Source organism: Gymnodraco acuticeps, unplaced genomic scaffold (assembly GCF_902827175.1).
Source record: "Gymnodraco acuticeps unplaced genomic scaffold, fGymAcu1.1, whole genome shotgun sequence".
Taxonomy (NCBI): Eukaryota; Metazoa; Chordata; class Actinopteri; order Perciformes; family Bathydraconidae; genus Gymnodraco; species Gymnodraco acuticeps.
Window position 1 is genome coordinate 734,055 of NW_022990567.1, and position 18,205 is coordinate 752,259.

General features: G+C 39.5%; 2 protein-coding genes across 2 annotated transcripts; both read left to right on the forward strand.

Moving 5' to 3' along the window:
- Positions 1–250: 250 nt before the first annotated feature.
- On the forward strand, positions 251–4,305 carry LOC117553787 (extracellular calcium-sensing receptor-like). The gene is made up of 9 exons (XM_034227857.1): positions 251–465; positions 559–853; positions 1,088–1,174; positions 1,377–1,646; positions 1,821–2,021; positions 2,109–2,387; positions 2,750–2,977; positions 3,086–3,209; positions 3,386–4,305. Exons 1-9 carry the CDS (start codon positions 251–253, stop codon positions 4,303–4,305), a joined length of 2,619 nt encoding a protein of 872 aa, XP_034083748.1.
- A 3,547-nt stretch (positions 4,306–7,852) lies between these two features.
- LOC117553788 (extracellular calcium-sensing receptor-like) lies at positions 7,853–13,855 on the forward strand. Its single transcript, XM_034227858.1, has 10 exons — positions 7,853–7,898; positions 9,544–9,691; positions 9,957–10,251; positions 10,392–10,478; positions 10,703–10,972; positions 11,487–11,693; positions 11,780–12,055; positions 12,413–12,637; positions 12,722–12,845; positions 12,936–13,855. Exons 2-10 carry the CDS (start codon positions 9,582–9,584, stop codon positions 13,853–13,855), a joined length of 2,514 nt encoding a protein of 837 aa, XP_034083749.1. The 5' UTR covers positions 7,853–7,898; positions 9,544–9,581.
- The last annotated feature ends 4,350 nt before the right edge of the window (positions 13,856–18,205 follow it).

Here is an 18,205-nt window from a genome sequence, read left to right on the forward strand (position 1 = left end):
AATTAACAAACAAATGAAGTACCCTGGACAAAGACATTAACAGAAAATACAGCAAAAAAATAATGTCATCATCACATTGCCTGTAAATCTGGTTTGATATGTATGCCCTGCCCTTACACTACTGCCTGTGCCCCGATGGGCGGTGTCAAACTATGACGAAAACCAGCATGACCAAAGACATGATTTAGCCCTACTTATAAAATTAGGTAACATTGCATGAAGCCAAATGGGTGTAGGAAGGAGGGCCATTATGGGGGCATTTCTAGACACATTTCTGTTCTTGATTTGGTTCTTGTCTGAGTCTTCCTCTCTTTTCTCCTCCTGTAAATTAAGGAAACAGTTTAATTTTAATGAGATGCACAAGGCTGGTGATGTGATCCTCGGTGGTCTGTTTGAGGTTCACTACACCTCTGTCTTCCATGAGCCGACGTTCACGTCAGAGCCAAATCAGCTCAGCTGCCAAGGGTAAGTTTCAAACACATGAAGTAGACACCATTTACCGATAATTATATATATATATATATTTTCAAGTGGTTAATCTAGAAATGTTTTTGTTAGTTTTGACCCTCCAGGGTTTAGACATGCCATGACCATGGCCTATGCTATTGATGAGATCAACAAAAACCCCAACCTGCTACAGAATGTGTCTCTGGGATACAGTCTGTACGACAACTGTGCCACACTTGTAATTGGATTCAGTGCTGCATTGTCACTAGCCAGCGGTCGAGAGGAGCAGTTTCTGCTTCAAGAGACCTGTTTAGGGACCACCCCAGTCCTTGGGATTGTGGGAGATTCCTTTTCAACATTTTCTATCGCCACATCTGATGTGATAGGTTTATTCAAATTGCCCATGGTAAGTTTCCTGTCTTCAGTTTTAGCTGTTCTTTTGATGCACCAAATGTGTATATACTTAAAAGTGAAAGGATGGTAAATGTTACATTAAATCTCAGGCTTTATTTGGTAGAAGTTATCTTTTTAATGCATATTTTAAAACAGTTCATTTGTAATAGCTGAAATTATTTATTTATTTACCCTGATTTGAAGTAATTTTTTAAAAGTCACATTTTTGTGAATACTGTATTTATAGGTCAGTTACTTTGCCACATGTTCCTGCCTGAGTGATAGGCGGAGGTTTCCATCCTTCTTCAGAACAATCCCAAGTGATGCTTTCCAGGTGAAACAAACTATGTTCTAGAAATGCAATACATATGTTTTACAAAGAGTTTACTGAGCTGTAATTGTGTGTAAATGTACTGTGTTGGCGTTGTGTATTCTTAATGAAACTACGTTGATATATAAAATAAGTGTAGTGGTAAAAATCTTCTTCTTTTATTGTGAGATATGAACAGGTATCCCTGTGCTCTATATTTATTTAGGTGCGTGCTATGATTCAGATTATGAAACACTTTGGCTGGACTTGGGCCGGTCTGCTGGTCAGTGATGATGATTATGGCCGCCATGTTGCCCGATCCTTCCAATCGGACTTAACTGAGTCTATTGGAGGTTGTCTGGCCTACTCTGAGATTTTGCCCTGGGGTGACAACCCAGCTGAACTTAAGAGGATTGTCCTTTTAATGAAGAAATCAACCGCTCGTGTGGTCATTGTGTTTGCACATCAGATCCACATGATTCAACTAATGGAAGAAGTATTTACAGTATCAATCTATATCTCTATCTATTTTTCATCTACCCATCTAAAATATCTGCTTTAAATGTAATTCATAGTAGTTTAAGTATTCATTCCTATTAAATAAGCTATGTTATTTATACATCAGTCTTAAACATTTGATTAAATAAGATATACTGTATATATATTACAGGTGGTGAGGCAGAATATGACAGGCCTGCAGTGGATGGCCAGTGAAGCCTGGACTACAGCAGCTGTGCTCCAGACCACCCGCCTCATGCCGTACCTGGGTGGCACCCTGGGCATTGCCATCCGTCGAGGAGAAATATCAGGGCTCAGGGATTTTCTATTAAAAACAAATCCAGACAAGTCAAACAATCATAGGAATAGAATGGTAAGAGTGTTACCTTACAATCATTTCTGCAAATTCAATACTTATAATTGCTTTTTCTGTTAATATTTTCTTTTTATTACATTTCAGGTAAGTCAGTTTTGGGAATACACATTTCGGTGTAAATTTGCACCACCTCCAGCAGGTTGGGTGGAAGCGTCTGGGGGAGCTCTATGCACTGGGCAGGAAGATCTAGCAAGTGTGGAGACTGAGTTTTTGGATGTTTCAAACCTCAGGCCAGAATACAATATTTACAAGGCTGTGTATGCCCTGGCATATGCTCTTGATGATATGCTGCGCTGTGTGCCAGGGAGAGGGCCTTTCAGTGGGCACAGCTGTGCTGCTTTGCAAACACTGGAGCCATGGCAGGTGTGATATCAGTTTGCACTACACCTGTTTAGTTTTTTAAATCTCCTGCTTCATCTAGAGTTACTTAATGAAATATATTTGCGGGAAAGAAGACATACTCTCCAGATTGTCTTTGAGTAAAAGACAACATATTTAATCATAGAAGTTACTAGACAAAAAAAAGCTCTATTTCTTATGACAAACGTAATTATTTAATCGCAAAAGTGGTTGACGTTTTTGACTATAATATTTGTAGACCAGCATGACTAAATCCACAATATATCATAATGTACAGAACATCACAATACTTATGCAAAATCAACAACATTAAATATTTGTTCTCACCTTCTCAAATTATATGTCTGTGTTGTATCCCTGTGTAGCTTATACATTACTTGGAAAAGGTCAACTTTACAACAACATTTGGGGATCAAGTATCATTTGATGAGAATGGTGATGCCTTACCAATATATGACATCATGAACTGGCAGTGGCTCCCTGATGGAAAAATAAATGTTCAGAATGTGGGTGTTGTTAAGAAGTCTGCCTCCAAAGGTGAAGAACTCACACTTGATGAAGAAAACATCTTCTGGAGCTTTGTCTTCAAACAGGTTAATCCTGTTTATTGTTTTTTCTTTTTATCTTGGTACTTTATGACACACAATAACACAATCAAAAAGTGTTGAATAACTGTTCTATAACTTTTACAATCCTGACAGCCACCCCAGTCCGTGTGCAGTGAGAGCTGTTCTCCAGGTAGCCGCATGACCAGAAAAAAGGGACAGCCTGTTTGCTGTTATGACTGTGTCGCTTGTTCTGAGGGAAAGTACAGCAATGAAACTGGTTGGTATCATTATAAAACGACATCCTAAACCAGCAATTATACATTTGTCTCTTTCTTGATGCCCAGGTGTAAATAAAAGCACATGTCCACCACTGCATGGCGAGCAATAAAGTTTTGGGCATTAGTGGCCCATTCAACTTAACTGTCAGTGTTCTCTTTTCCCTTATTCTAACAGACTCCATGGAGTGCAGCAGTTGTCCAGAGGACTTCTGGTCCAGCCCCCAGCGTGACCACTGTGTTCCTAAAGAAACGGAGTTCCTCTCTTATCAAGAGCCTCTTGGTATCTGCTTGACAACCGCCTCTTTACTCGGCACGTGTATCTGTGCTGTTGTCGTAGGAATCTTTATCCATCACCGTAGCACACCTATGGTACGTGCCAACAATTCAGAACTAAGTTTCCTGCTCTTAGCATCACTTAAGCTATGTTTCCTGTGTTCACTGCTGTTTATCGGCCATCCCAGAATGTGGACATGTCAATTGAGACATGCAGCATTTGGGATAAGCTTTGTACTTTGTATCTCTTGTATTCTTGTTAAAACCATGGTGGTTCTGGCTGTGTTCAAGGCCTCCAAGCCAGGAGGTGGAGCCAGTCTGAAGTGGTTTGGTGCTGGACAGCAGAGAGGGACAGTTTTGCTTCTTACATCCATTCAGGCAGTGATTTGTACTGCTTGGCTTGTCTCTGCCTCACCAGTGCCTCAAAAAAACACTCAATACTACAATGACAAAATAGTGTATGAGTGTGTAGTCGGGTCCACAGTTGGATTTGCAGTGTTAATGGGTTATATTGGCTTACTTGCTATACTTAGTTTCCTGTTAGCATTTATGGCAAGGAATCTTCCAGATAGCTTCAATGAGGCCAAACTCATCACTTTTAGCATGCTGATCTTCTGTGCTGTGTGGGTGGCCTTTGTTCCTGCTTACATAAACTCCCCAGGCAAATATGCAGATGCCGTAGAAGTATTTGCCATCCTGGCCTCCAGTTTTGGCCTCTTGATGGCACTGTTTGGTCCCAAATGTTACATTATACTGCTGAGACCAGAGAGGAACACAAAGAAAGCTATCATGGGTCGTGGAATAACCAAGATGGAAATGTAGCACACACAATAAATATATAAAATGGTCTGAGGCCTCGCTAACATATAAACAGGTTTAACGTTTTCTTTCCTTTGTCGAAAAACAAATCTTGTTCACAAAGCACACTAAGTGACAACACAATGAAGCGGTAATTAGGGTTTGACAACACAACGGGTCAATAACCAATGGCGTTGGCAGCCACATTTGTGTACTGGCCATGTGACATCAGAGTACAATGTATCAGTGACCCCACTGTTTCTCAATTTATTGGAATAGACATTGTGCATTTATGTGTTGACATGTTAACAAAATAACAAGGTTAGAACCAGCTCTATTATGGCTTTATCAGCTATTAGATTAAATGTTGCCTCATTTGTGATACCTAAAAGGAGGCAATAAATGAAATTACAAGCCAAAACTCTGTTCTCCTTGTCCACACATTTACATTGAAAATGAAGTTCCTGAACACCTTGGTAGTTTTACATAAGCTTAATGTTCAATGGACTTAAAAGCTGTTTGGGTGTGGACCAAATGCCATAGTAATTGGTATGTTATTGAAAATACCCATGTGGTGTTGCCTGAGGACTTAAATATGTAATCTATTTCTAGAATAAATAATGAAATGTCTGGGTAAAACTGATTATTCCTTTATTATTCCCTTCATTCCCTGTGTTTTAATACAATAACACAAGCACATATATGACAGTTTGATGTGAAGATGCTATTGTCTAAGCAAATAATCATAACTCAGCCTAGGTTGCTCTTACTGAATTGTACATCTTTAATCATATTTTGCATTTTTGCATTTGAGAAAACATAATAAATATCATGTGCATATACACAAATGTTTTTTTTTCTTATTATTACATTGATACCCTATATATTATTGCGTGTTCTAACTTCTCTATGTGGCTTTCATAAACAAACACGAATATCCTTGGTGTGTTCATTATTCCAATGAGAAAATGTAAGAAATCAAAATATGGACATAGACGTATTTACTGAAGCAAATAATGTATTTAATGATATGACATAGCATTTATTCTATAGTTTACCATTTTAAACTAACATAATTAATTAAAATGTGTACTTTGTCCTGCCCCCAGCCAGTTCCCTGATGGGTGGCACAACATACAATATCCCTGCCTATAAAATTAAGTAATCTTATATGAAGAATAGAATCAGATGTGAGCGGGGAGGCCATTAGACACATCATGTTCATTTGTATCTACCTTGTCTTTTTGTTCTCCTTTTTCTTTGTTGTCCCTCATCCTTAATCTTAATGAAATGCAAAAACCTTGTTATGTGGTTATAGTAGGGCTATTTTAGGTGCACTACACTTATCTGTCTTTTCTCTGCAGACATTATCCAGAGCCACAGCTCAGTTGAAAAGGGTACGTTTCACACACGTGCAGCAGCACATGTGTACAAATGATGCGTTATTTATACTGAGGAAGAAAATATTACTGTGCTGAATGTAAACACAAGAAATAACCTTTCATGAAATTCTAAAGATACTTTTTAATTGTGAAATACATCTTAAAAAGTGTTAGTATTGTTATATTGTGTATTTGAAAATATATAATTCTTAAAGTAAAACTTTGTTAAAATATGAAAATATTTTTGAACTTGTCTGATTAGTCAAATAAATATGTTCTTAACATATATATCCTGTATATAATGTAACTATTTACATTGCTTAACATGCAATGTATACTTTATATATTCACAATGATTGTTCATTATTTAAAGACTATAACAGCTGTGGTCGGGATGTTTGCACACAAGTTCCACATGATTCAACGGGTCAAAAGCAGTTTTACTTGTGGTCATGTGTCTGTTGTAGATATAATTGATGTGTGCTTCAAAACAACATGGAACAGAAGTTTGCAGAAATATATAAATAGTGTATGTTTTGGGAATACATGTTAAATGTAGATTTGTAACACTTTCAGGCCAAGGGAAAATATTTCAGAGCTATGAATACCCCGTGTATATGAAGACCGCCTTTCACCATGGTCACAGCTTTTACTGCTGTTACTTTGCACTCTGCAGATTTGTATACATTTTTACATTTATACTTTGTGTATTCTTTTGTTTTTGTATGCATTGTTTGAAATATTTTATAAAGACTGCATAATGTTCCACCACACCGTAAACTTTAAATTAATAACAGTTGTATTCTGTAACCGGATGTTCACGACATTGTCGACACACTCGACTTCCTGTCTAGGCAGACGGTGTTTGTAGCATTAGCATGTAGCAGCACCGTATAGATAGAATTATATATTATAGATAGAATAGTATAGGGCTCAGGGCTTTGGATAAAAGCGTCTAACAAGTAACATGTAATGTTAGTGCCCCAGGGCACTAAGTACCAATCGCGTTCACACCGGAGTACTTTTCCCTGAGGGAAGATTACGCAAATGAAGCCGCTGACGTCACTTCTTCTTCTTTTGCTTTCGGCTTACTGGCAGGCCGCAAACAACTTCACGGCGTATACTGCCACCCGAAGTCCCCGGAGTGGGGACTGGCTTCAGTAGAAGCTGTTGACAACTGTCACTACCCGATCCGTCCCCCTGCCCGATATGTACTGCGCATGTGCGAGATGGTCCGCCATATTGGAGAACTCCGGACGGCAACCCAAGAAGGACACTTGACACAGTGGCCGTTTCTCAATCGCGAGGATGCTGGCTTGGTAGTCGCGTACTTCCAAGTCACTTCCTTCAGAAACGAAGCAAGTATACTTCCAAGCCACGGCTACGGAAAACGAAGAAGAATGGAACAAGCTAACAAGTGTGCCACTCTCTCTAACGGTTTCAACATAAACTGTACCAAAAATAAATACCTCACGATGTCTATCTAATTATGAACTTGCTTTACTTTCACGGAACACATTTTTCGTGATAACAAACAAATGTAGCAAAGTAACATATTTACCAACACATGTTCTACGCCACTACATACTTACATTTAAATGTGTGCTGCGTTGGTTCAGCCATTCTCCGCAAGGGTTTTTGAAATTGGTCCGTGCACAAAGCATTGTGGGGATTTTAAGGACGCGAAGTCTACCCATGTGCAGCCTCGAAATTTCCCCCAAACCAAGGACGCGGCCTCGGTGGAATTCCAAGTATGCTGGAGATTGGAACTGTCCTTCGGCGGCACTCGATGACGTAGCATCCTTGAAATATTGGCTTGGAAGCCAAAATCCTCGCGATTGAGAAACGGCCAGTGACTTTTGGCAAAGCTGAAAAATAAAACTCGAGAGAGATGAGTTATTGTTATTACAACGTGACTTCTCTATTATTTAACAACTCTTTTTATTGGGTTCTTTTATTTGGGGTTGAGTACATTGTCAGAATAAGTGAGAAATTGATTTAACTTCTGTTAGACAGCTATCATACTGAATAAATATTTACTGTGAATGTATGCAAAAATGTATGGCATATGGCTGTCTAACAGAAGTTAAATCCATTTCTCACTTATTCTGACAATGTTAGTTCTCCAATATGGCGGACCATCTCGCACATGCGCAGTACAGAAGCTGCTGGGACTCCCAGCAGCCTCTACTGAAGCCTTCCAAGTAAATCACCAGAACGCCGACACCTCCTCATCACTCCACAGCTCCCATGTTTTTTTTTGTGTTGCCATAAGTTATTCTCTCTCCGTTGGTGCACGGGGCTAATTCTAATAATGCTAATGCCAGCAAATACAATGGCGGCTTCAAAAAACTTTTCAGAGTTTTACGGGGCGTGGTTTGCAATTCGCCCAGCCAATATAAATTGGTACTTTTTTGGTACTTTTTTGGTACCACCTCTCTAGCAGGCACTAAAAATGGGGGTAAAAGTTCCCGGCACTAAGTACTCTTTTTGGTGTGAACGCGACATAAGGGGTACTAACGGAACTAAACGGGAAAAGTACTCCGGTGTGAACGCGCCTATGGATGGAGCAAGCTCGCTTGGGCTATCCATTTGCAAATTCATTGTATCATTGTACCATTGTTTTTATTAAACGCTGTTAACTTGTAAATAAACTTCCTGTACTCTTTTCAGCTAATCCTAAACTCGGATCGTAGAAACTCCAACAGTACTGATACCAGAGAAATACCTACTTAAGTAAAGTAACAAAGTATTTTTACTCTACTACTTCCCACCTTTGGAATTACAACATATTTTGCACCCCTATTAGATGCTTTCTTGGGTTTGGGCCAGAACAAGTCAAATCATTAACCAGATGTGGGAGAGGTACTCAGATCTTGTACTTGGGTAAAAGTAGAAGTACCAGAATGTATGAATATTCTGTTACTGTACAAGTAAAAATCCTGTATTAAAAATGTTACTCAAGTAAAAGTACAAAAGTGTTAGCATCAAAATATACTTAAAGTACTCCAAGTAAAACTAAAGTCTTATTTAAGTATTGATTATATTTCACATTATTGATCCACATCTGTAGAGTAACTAAAGGTACAGAATAAATGTAGTGGAGTAAAAGTCAATGATTTACCTCTGGATTGTAGTGGAGTAAAAGTACAAAGTAGCAGTATCTCAAAATTGTACTTAACTACAGTACTTGAGTAAATGTACTTAGTTACTTCCCACCTGTGCCTATAACAATACAAATTGTACAGACAGTTTCAATAGGGATACCTGTCTTACACATGATTCTGCAAAAGGTAGTTTCACTAAAAAAAAATCACTAAATATCTTGGTGTGATGGTACCATCTAGTGGACATTCCTGAGGCTGATTTGAGTTTTTGATGAGTGTAATTTGGTGTGCGTATCACACACAAATGTGGGATTATACACAGTATGAAGTAGCTCTTCTGATACATACAATATACACACATTATTACTGATGTCAAGCTGCAGAGCTGTCTGGAAGAAATGTTGACTTTTACAGCAAAGCAAGTAGATGTTTTTTTGGAAGGTATCAATCCACATTATCACTTTAATGTATATATATATATATCAACGGCAAACAATTATGACATAATAATTCTAATAAAAAATTAATCTAAAATAAAATGTATGTTAGGCCCTGCCCCTACCTTTGCTTATGCTCTGATGGGTGGTGTGCAATATTAAACAATAATGCAAGTCAATAAAAAGGGTTGACATAGCAATAACACTTTATGACCTGGCTCAGAGAAGGGGTATACAGGAGGAAAGTCATGTTGCCTTTTTCAGATTTCAAGTTACTTGTGTATTTCATGTTTTATTTCTACTTTTCTTCTGCTTTGGCCTCCCCTCTTTATCCAACCACCTGCCACTTACAGGGACAATTCCGACTAAATGGGATGCACAAGGCTGGGGATGTGGTTCTGGGTGGTCTGTTTGAGATTCACTTCTTTTCTGTTTTTCCTGACCTGTCTTTTACCTCAAAGCCACAACAACCTATCTGCCATGGGTAAGTGTGTCAGGGATACGACAAAAAGCAGAAACATGGGGATAGCAATCCCATTATTACAATGTAATACTAAGAGATTACTGTAATTTACGACATTGTTTATTCATGCCATTGTAGACATGTCACTCTATTATCTACTTTTATTCGTGTTCAGGTATTGTTGCAACTGTTGCTATTCAACTGGCTTAACTGTTTGTGAAAAGTATAAGTAGTTATGCAAAAAAGTTTCAGGCTGTACTTTCCAAAAGTGTTTTTTTTGTCTCAGTTTTGATGTTCTAGGATTTAGGCAGGCCCAGGCCATGGCCTTTGCTGTTGATGAGATCAACAGAAACTCTGACCTGCTGCCTAATGTGACACTGGGATACAGTCTTTATGACAACTGCGTCAAACTAGGAATTGGGTTTCGTGCAGCTTTATCACTAGCCAGTGGTCAAGAGGAGCAGTTCATGTTAAACGAGACCTGTGTAGGAAACCCTCCAGTCATAGGCATTGTCGGGGATTCTTCCTCTACACGTTCTATTGCCATCTCCGCCGTCTTAGGTTTGTACAGAGTACCTATGGTAAGTTTTCCACCATAATAACCTTTAATCATTTTGTTTTCATTTCAATTTAATGTGAATTGTGATGTAATAATAAACCTTTAAACAGTTGAGAGAGCTTGTAAAGGCTTATTTTTCGAATGTAAATGTGTCTTTTACAGGTGAGTTATTTTGCCACATGTTCGTGCCTGAGTAACCGGCAAAAGTTTCCGTCCTTTTTTAGGACGATCCCAAGTGATGCTTTCCAGGTAAACATCAATTAGCAAGAAAGGAAATGTATACTAAAGCATCTGCACACAGAAATAAACTTCTCGCTGAAAATATATTCCTTTTGTGTAATACCTGTCAAAATCTTTTTTTACCATAGATATAGCTGATTGGTTTTAGGAGATTATTTAACACAGTCTATTGTGAAACATTTAGCAGATCATACCAGTTTATGCAATAATCCCTTTACTGTGTATTTACCTAGGTGCATGCTATGATCCAGATTCTCAGGCGCTTTGGATGGACTTGGACCGGTCTGCTGGTCAGTGATGATGATTATGGACTCCACGCTGCCCGATCCTTCCAATATGACCTGGCTCAGTCTGGTGGAGGTTGTCTGGCCTACTTGGAGGTTCTGCCCTGGGGCAATAATCCATTTGAAATAAAAAGGATTGTGGATGTGATGAAGAAATCTACTGCTCGTGTGGTCATTGTGTTTGCACATGAGAGTCACATGATAAATCTGATGGAAGAGGTTTGGTTTGATTACAACTTAATTATACTGGTGTGTGTGGGTGTGTGTGTGTGCGTGTGTGGAGTGTGTGTGTGCGTGTGTGTGTGTGTGTATGTGTGTGTGTGTGTGTGTGTGTGTGTGTGTGTGTGTGTGTGTGTGTGTGTGTGTGTGTGTGTGTGTGTGTGTGTGGGTGTGTGTGTGTGTGTGTGTGTGTGTGTGTGTGGGCTTTGGGAGGAAAAACTGTAGGCTAACAAAATAATATATAATGTAATCATGAAAATCGATGTTTTAATTGTGAAACATTGTTTGTAACAAATAGATTGAAGTGATTTTATCACACAACTTATTTGCTAAAAGCACTGAGTAGTGTTTTAGCATGGGGTCTTTAACTCAAACAACACTAACCCACAGCTATGAAATTGGAATCACTTTAGTGACAAGTGCAAAACACTGGATTTCACGTGTGTATGAATTAGTAGGACATCAACTCTGTCATGCTAGTAAATGTATCTATTATAAATAATGCAATGCACAGGTGGTGAGGCAGAATATGACAGGCCTGCAGTGGATGGCCAGTGAAGCCTGGACTGCAGCAGCTGTGCTCCAGACCCCCCAATTCATGCCGTACCTGGGTGGCACCCTGGGCATTGCCATCCGTCGAGGAGAAATACCAGGGTTCAGGGACTTCCTGTTACAAATACGTCCTGACCTAAACCACAAAAACAGCTATGGAAATAACATGGTAAGTCTAACATTGCAATCAGATCTGGTATTTGTAAGGAAAATCAAGTATGTTGACATTATTTATAACACATGTATATGTTTCAGGTAAATCAGTTTTGGGAATACACATTTCACTGTAGATTTGCACCACCTCCAGCAGGTTGGGTGGAAGCTGGGGGAGCTCTATGCACTGGGAAGGAAGATCTAAAAAGTGTGGAGACTGAGTTTTTGGATGTTTCAAACCTAAGACCAGAGTATAACGTGTATAAGGCTGTGTATGCCCTGGTGTATGCTCTTGATAACATGCTGCAGTGTGAGCCTGGGAGAGGGCCTTTCAGTGGGCACAGCTGTGGAAATTTGCAAAGAATGGAGCCATGGCAGGTGTGATATCAGTTTACACTCCTATTCTTTATGTGACTAAATCCTATGCTTCAGTATTTCTTGCAGAGAGCGTTTAGGGTATAGGATTACATACAAAGCTATTAAATTCCTAATAATAAAGGTCGCAACAGAAAGCTGACTAGTCTTTCTTTACCGGTAGACACTAAAGGATAATTTTGTAAATTCAGAGCCAAACATGTCTTAAAACTGTCAATTTCTATCGATTGAACTGCTTCCCGGTATATTAATATCTTGACATATACATAGGTGTAAAATGCAGTTTGATTATTGAATATGAGGTACAGCTGCGTTTACCATGGTAATATATAGAATTTTCTCTCCCTGTTTCTGATACAGCTTGTGAATTACTTGCAAAAGGTCAACTTCACCACACCATTTGGGGATCAAGTGTCATTTGATGAGAATGGTGATGCCTTACCAATATATGATATCATGAACTGGAAGTGGCTCACTAATGGAAAAACTAAAGTTCAGAGTGTGGGCGAGGTCAAAGAGTCAGACAGAGGTGGAGAACTCACACTTGATGAAGAAAAAATCTTCTGGAACTTTGAAGCAAAACAGGTTACTTTTGAATTTGATATATTTTTGTGTCCCATAGATACAGTGTAAAGAAGAAATAACAGATATGTGTGTTGCTCCCTCCAGCCACCCCAGTCAGTGTGCAGTGAGAGCTGTCCTCCAGGTACGCGGATGGTAAGGAAGAAGGGGGAACCTGAGTGCTGTTTTGACTGCATCCCTTGTTCTGAGGGAAAGATCAGTAATAACACTGGTTGGTATTTTGCTTAAAACATTGCACTTTTGAGATACCATTTTAGCATGTACAGTACACCTATCTTATCACTTTCCGTTATTTTTACAGACTCCATGGAGTGCAGCAGTTGTGCAGAGGACTTCTGGTCCAGCCCCCAGCGTGACCACTGTGTTCCTAAAGAAACAGAGTTCCTCTCTTATGAAGAGCCACTGGGTATCTGTTTGACAACCACGTCTTTACTCGGCACATGTATCTGTGCTATTGTCCTAGGAATTTTCACATACCATCGTAGCACACCTATGGTACGTGCCAACAATTCAGAACTAAGTTTCCTGCTCTTAGCATCACTTAAGCTATGTTTCCTGTGTTCACTGCTGTTTATCGGCCGTCCCAGACTGTGGACATGTCAAATGAGACATGCAGCATTTGGGATAAGCTTTGTACTTTGTGTCTCTTGTATTCTTGTTAAAACCATGGTGGTTCTGGCTGTGTTCAACGCCTCAAAGCCAGGAGGTAGAGCCAGACTGAAGTGGTTTGGTATTTTGCAGCAGAGAGGGACAGTTGTGCTTCTTACATCCATTCAGGCAGTGATTTGTACTGCTTGGCTTGTCTCTTCCTCACCTGCTCCTCATAAAAACACTCAATACCACAATGACAAAATAGTGTATGAGTGTGTAGTCGGGTCCACAGTTGGATTTGCAGTGTTAATGGGTTATATTGGCTTACTGGCTATACTTAGTTTCCTGTTAGCATTTCTGGCAAGAAATCTTCCAGATAGCTTCAATGAGGCCAAACTAATCACGTTTAGCATGCTGATCTTCTGTGCTGTGTGGGTGGCATTTGTCCCTGCTTATATCAGTTCCCCAGGCAAATATGCAGATGTTGTTGAGGTATTTGCCATCCTGGCCTCCAGTTTTGGCCTCTTGATGGCACTGTTTGGTCCCAAATGTTACATTATACTGCTGAGACCAGAGAGGAACACAAAGAAAGCTATCATGGGTCGTGGAATAACCAAGATGGAAATGTAGCACACACAATAAATATATAAAATGGTCTGAGGCCTGGCTATCTTTTAAACAGGTTTGTTTTTATGTTTTCTTTCCTTTGTCCAAAAAGAAATATTGTTCACACAAGCACTTTAACACAGGCACATGAAGCGGTAATTAGGGCCAATGGGCAGGTTTGACAACACAAAGGGTCAATAACCAATAACGTTGGCAGCCACCTTTGTGTACTGGCCATGTGACATCAGTGTACAATGTATCAGTGACCCCACTGTTTCTCAATTTGTTGGAATAAACACTGTGCATTTATGTGTTAACATGTAACAAAATAACAAGGTTAGAACCAGCTCTATTATGGCTTAAAAGCTATAACATGAAATGCCGCCTCCTTTGTGACACCTCAAAGGAGGCAATAAATGACTTGCCAAAAACTCTGTTCTCCCACATTCAAATTGAAAATGAAGTTCCTGAACATCGTCACCTTGGTAGTTTTACATAAGTTTAATGTTCAATGGACTTCGAAGCTGTTTGGGTGTGGACCAAAGGCCATAGTAATTGGTATGTTATTAAAAATACCCATGTGGTGTTGCCTGAGGACTTAAATATGTAATCTATTTCTAGAATAAATAATGAAATGTCTGGGTAAAACTGATTATTCCTATATTATTCCCTTCATTCCCTGTGTTTTAATATAATAACACAAGCAAATATATGACAGTTTGATGTAAAGATACCATTGTCTAAGCAAAGAATCATAATTCAGCCTAGGTTGCTCTTACTTTACCATCTGAATTGTACAGCTTTCCTTTATCATATTTAGCATTTTTGCATTTGAGACGAACAGATTAAATATCATGTGCATATACACAAATGGATTGTTCAACTATTATTCCTAGATTGAAACCCTTTATATTATTGCATGTTCTAGCTTCTTTATGTTGCTTTCATAAAAAAAACACTAATGCCCATTGTGTGTTCATTATTCCATGGAGAAAACTTAAGAATGAAAAAATATATGGTTATCGACTTATTTGCTGAAACAAATAATCTATTTTCTGATATGACATAGCATTTATTCTATAGTTTACCATTTTAAACTAACATAATTCATTAAAATGTGGACTTTGTCCTGCCCCCAGTCTTTTCCCTGATGGGTGGTACAACATACAATATCCCTGCCTATAAAATTAAGTAATCTTATATGAAGAATAGAATCAGATGTGAGCGGGGAGGCCATTAGACACATCATTGTTATGTGTATCTACCTTGTCTTTTTGTTCTCCTTTTTCTTTGTTTTCCCTCTTCCTTAATCTTAATGAAATGCAAAACCCTTGTTATGTGGTTATAGTAGGGCTGTTTTAGGTGCACACATATCTGTCTTTTCTCTGCAGACATTATCCAGAGCCACAGCTCAGCTGACAATGGTACGTTTTACACACGTTTAGCAGCACATGTGTACAAATGATACGTTATTTATACTGAGGAAGAAAATATTACTGTGCTGAATGTAAACACAAGAAATAATCTTTCATGAAATTCTAAAGATACTTTTGAATTATGAAATACATGTTAAGAATCGTTAGTATTGTTATATTGTGTATTTGAAATGATATCATTCTTAAAGTAAAAAAAATATTTTCAACTTGTCTGATTAGTCAAATAAATATGCTCTTACTTGTTCCTTCCCCTTGCTACTGCGCTAGTGAAGCAACACGTTCTCACTCCCAACCCGTCACATGTTGACGGTCGGTCAGGGCCCCTCCCCGTCACTCTATTACGGACAGGGTACCCCTTGAGAGTCAGTTTTCAACGGGCACGGCGTCCCATTGACTTGCATAGAGCTCCCTGAACGTTGGTAGTAGACGAGTTGGGATCGCGGCAAAATGCTCTCCGCAGAACCATTCTCACAGCGTTTATCAACCTTTTTCTTACTCAATATCAAGCCACACTTATTGTTTTTACTTATTTATTTTAATTGAATAATGTAGGACTTTTGTTGCCGTCAATTATGGGGAGAGTAGGGGCTCAGAATACTGAAATCTGTATTGTTTCATCGTTTTTTCCTTCTAATTTTGTATTATTTTCTAAACCACACACTGTTATGTACTCAACAATAACACATCATTATCCTTGTGTTTATTTACTTGTTTGATTAATAAACACAAGTTGGAGTCCGTCAGGACCGAGGGTCAGAGCAGCTCATAGTAGTTGCTTTAGAGAATTTTACACCCGGAAGTAAGTATTCTCTCCGCTTCGCTTGACAAACCCTGTGATAGTCCTCAAGCTCTGTGATTGGATGTTTGAGTGTGCGCCGAGGGTTACGCCGAGCGTCGAACAACACTTTGAAATGGGATGGAACCACGGCAGACTGTCCAAAACTGGATTTGAACGGGTCCACCCAGTCCCCCCCTCCCCCACCCCGTCCCCAGAACTATACATGCTGGCTATTGTGTGTTTTGCAACATGCTCTATGGCACGTCTCTACTGGGAATTGTAGTTTTAAAAGACGTTTACGTATTTCCCATAATAAGAAGTTGCCAGTATTAAACTGTGTACATCCCTGGAGGTTTAGGGGATAGGAAACACTCACATTTAAAACATATAATTAATAAATGGGTGAAAATGGCTTGTGCCCATAATGGGCAGCATTAATATATACCCACATGACAGCTAAGGTCAGAAGAGCTTTATTAAACAGCTGGTCTTATGTCTGTGACCCCTCCTGTTGTTAATTGATAAGCCTGAAACATGCACTTGTCAAGGTTCAGAGGCACATTTTGCAAATATGGCAGTAGCCATCGATCATCTTAAGATAAGATATACTTTATTGATCCCAAGTTGGAAACAATTGCGTTACATCAGCATGTGTAACCGTTGTAAATATGCAGTGGTGTTTATTTGTAAATCCATCCATCCATCCATCTTCTCCCGCTTATCCGTGGTCAGGTCGCGGGGGTAGCAGTTCCAGCAGAGAGCCCCAAACTTTCTTTTCCCTGGCGACATCAACCAGCTCTGACTGGGGGATCCCAAGGCGCTCCCAGGTCAGCGAAGAGATATAATCCCTCCACCTGGTCCTAGGTCTACCCCTTGGTCTCTTCCCAGCTGGACGTGCCTGGAACACCTCCCTAGGGAGGCGCCCAGGTGGCATCCTAACTAGGTGCCCGAACCACCTCAACTGGCTCCTTTCGACGCGAAGGAGGAGCGGCTCAACTCCGAGTCCCTCCCTGATGACCAAACTTCTCACCTTATCCCTAAGGGAGACACCAGCCACCCTGCGGAGAAAACCCATCTCGGCCGCTTGTATCCGCGATCTCGTTCTTTCGGTCATGACCCATCCTTCATGACCATAGGTTAGGTGAGGGTTGCGGAAGTTTATGAAGAGAATTATGCAGAAGATGTGATGCAGCATATTTTTGGTATATTCATTTTAATCTCACCAATGTATAAGAGGTGTATTGCATCATGTTATCCCTAAATATATGTGTGGGTATATACATTCCTGTGTATTAATAGTTGAAGGAACAAAATACATTTTTCCTCTTAAATATAGAGAGGTTTTTTATAGATTCCTGAAACAATGTTCCCTTTTTCTTTAAATTAGATTTGCGCAATAGTCTTTTTCTTTCACTTTTACCCTTTTCATCAAAAGGGTGCTTTAGGCTATTTTTGAGGGGTAAAATGCAGAATTACTTGTGAGTTCTGTTTTGAGTGAAAAGATTACCCTTTTGAGTGTTTTTCTTGGTTAACCATTAGATATAGTGGCTAAATTCGTTCTAAGTTAATTATGCGCATCCTGCAGGCCTTGAGAATTTAGTCACACAGTTAAGAGAGACAATGGTCCTTTTAGACTAAGGGTGAGCTTACTTCGGGTGAATAAAAGTTCAGAGATGATTGGGGGGGGTATGAAGACAGTTAGGCGTTGTTGGTGAGCTAGTTTTGAGGATGTCATGGGATAATGACTGTTTTATTCCTAACAAGTATGGCTTTCATAAAGAAACACATGACTTGGGTGATAAGATGTGTTTTGTTGTAAAATAGGCCCGTTTGGTTTTCTGATGGCCAGCGCTGGGTCACTGTGACAAAGCATATTTTGCGTCTGCCAATGAGAGGACCTGAAAAGATGACCAGCTGACCTCACCCCTTCCTTCTGTCTTCTGGTATATATTCTGTTGATTCCTGAGTTCGGCCTCTCTTCACATGCTGTCAGGACCGGAAGGATCTCCGCAGCACGCGAACCAGGGCAGAAGTGGGCCGGCTACTTCTTAAAACATTACAATATGATTTTAGTATATTGTATTATATGGTATTGTAATGTATTATAGTGCATTGCATTATGACCTTTGATAATTAAAACAGATTGTTTAAACTGGTATC

Excerpts from the sequence above, each read along its gene's own strand:
- LOC117553788 (XM_034227858.1), top strand. The coding sequence starts at position 9,582 with ATGCACAAGGCTGGGGATGTGGTTCTGGGTGGTCTGTTTGAGATTCAC. Across the intron at positions 10,973-11,486 it reads TGATAAATCTGATGGAAGAG|GTGGTGAGGCAGAATATGAC; the intron begins GTTTGGTTTGAT and ends TGCAATGCACAG. Across the intron at positions 12,056-12,412 it reads AAAGAATGGAGCCATGGCAG|CTTGTGAATTACTTGCAAAA; the intron begins GTGTGATATCAG and ends TTTCTGATACAG.
- LOC117553787 (XM_034227857.1), top strand. The coding sequence starts at position 251 with ATGGGGGCATTTCTAGACACATTTCTGTTCTTGATTTGGTTCTTGTCT. Across the intron at positions 2,978-3,085 it reads GGAGCTTTGTCTTCAAACAG|CCACCCCAGTCCGTGTGCAG; the intron begins GTTAATCCTGTT and ends CAATCCTGACAG. Across the intron at positions 3,210-3,385 it reads AAAGTACAGCAATGAAACTG|ACTCCATGGAGTGCAGCAGT; the intron begins GTTGGTATCATT and ends TTATTCTAACAG.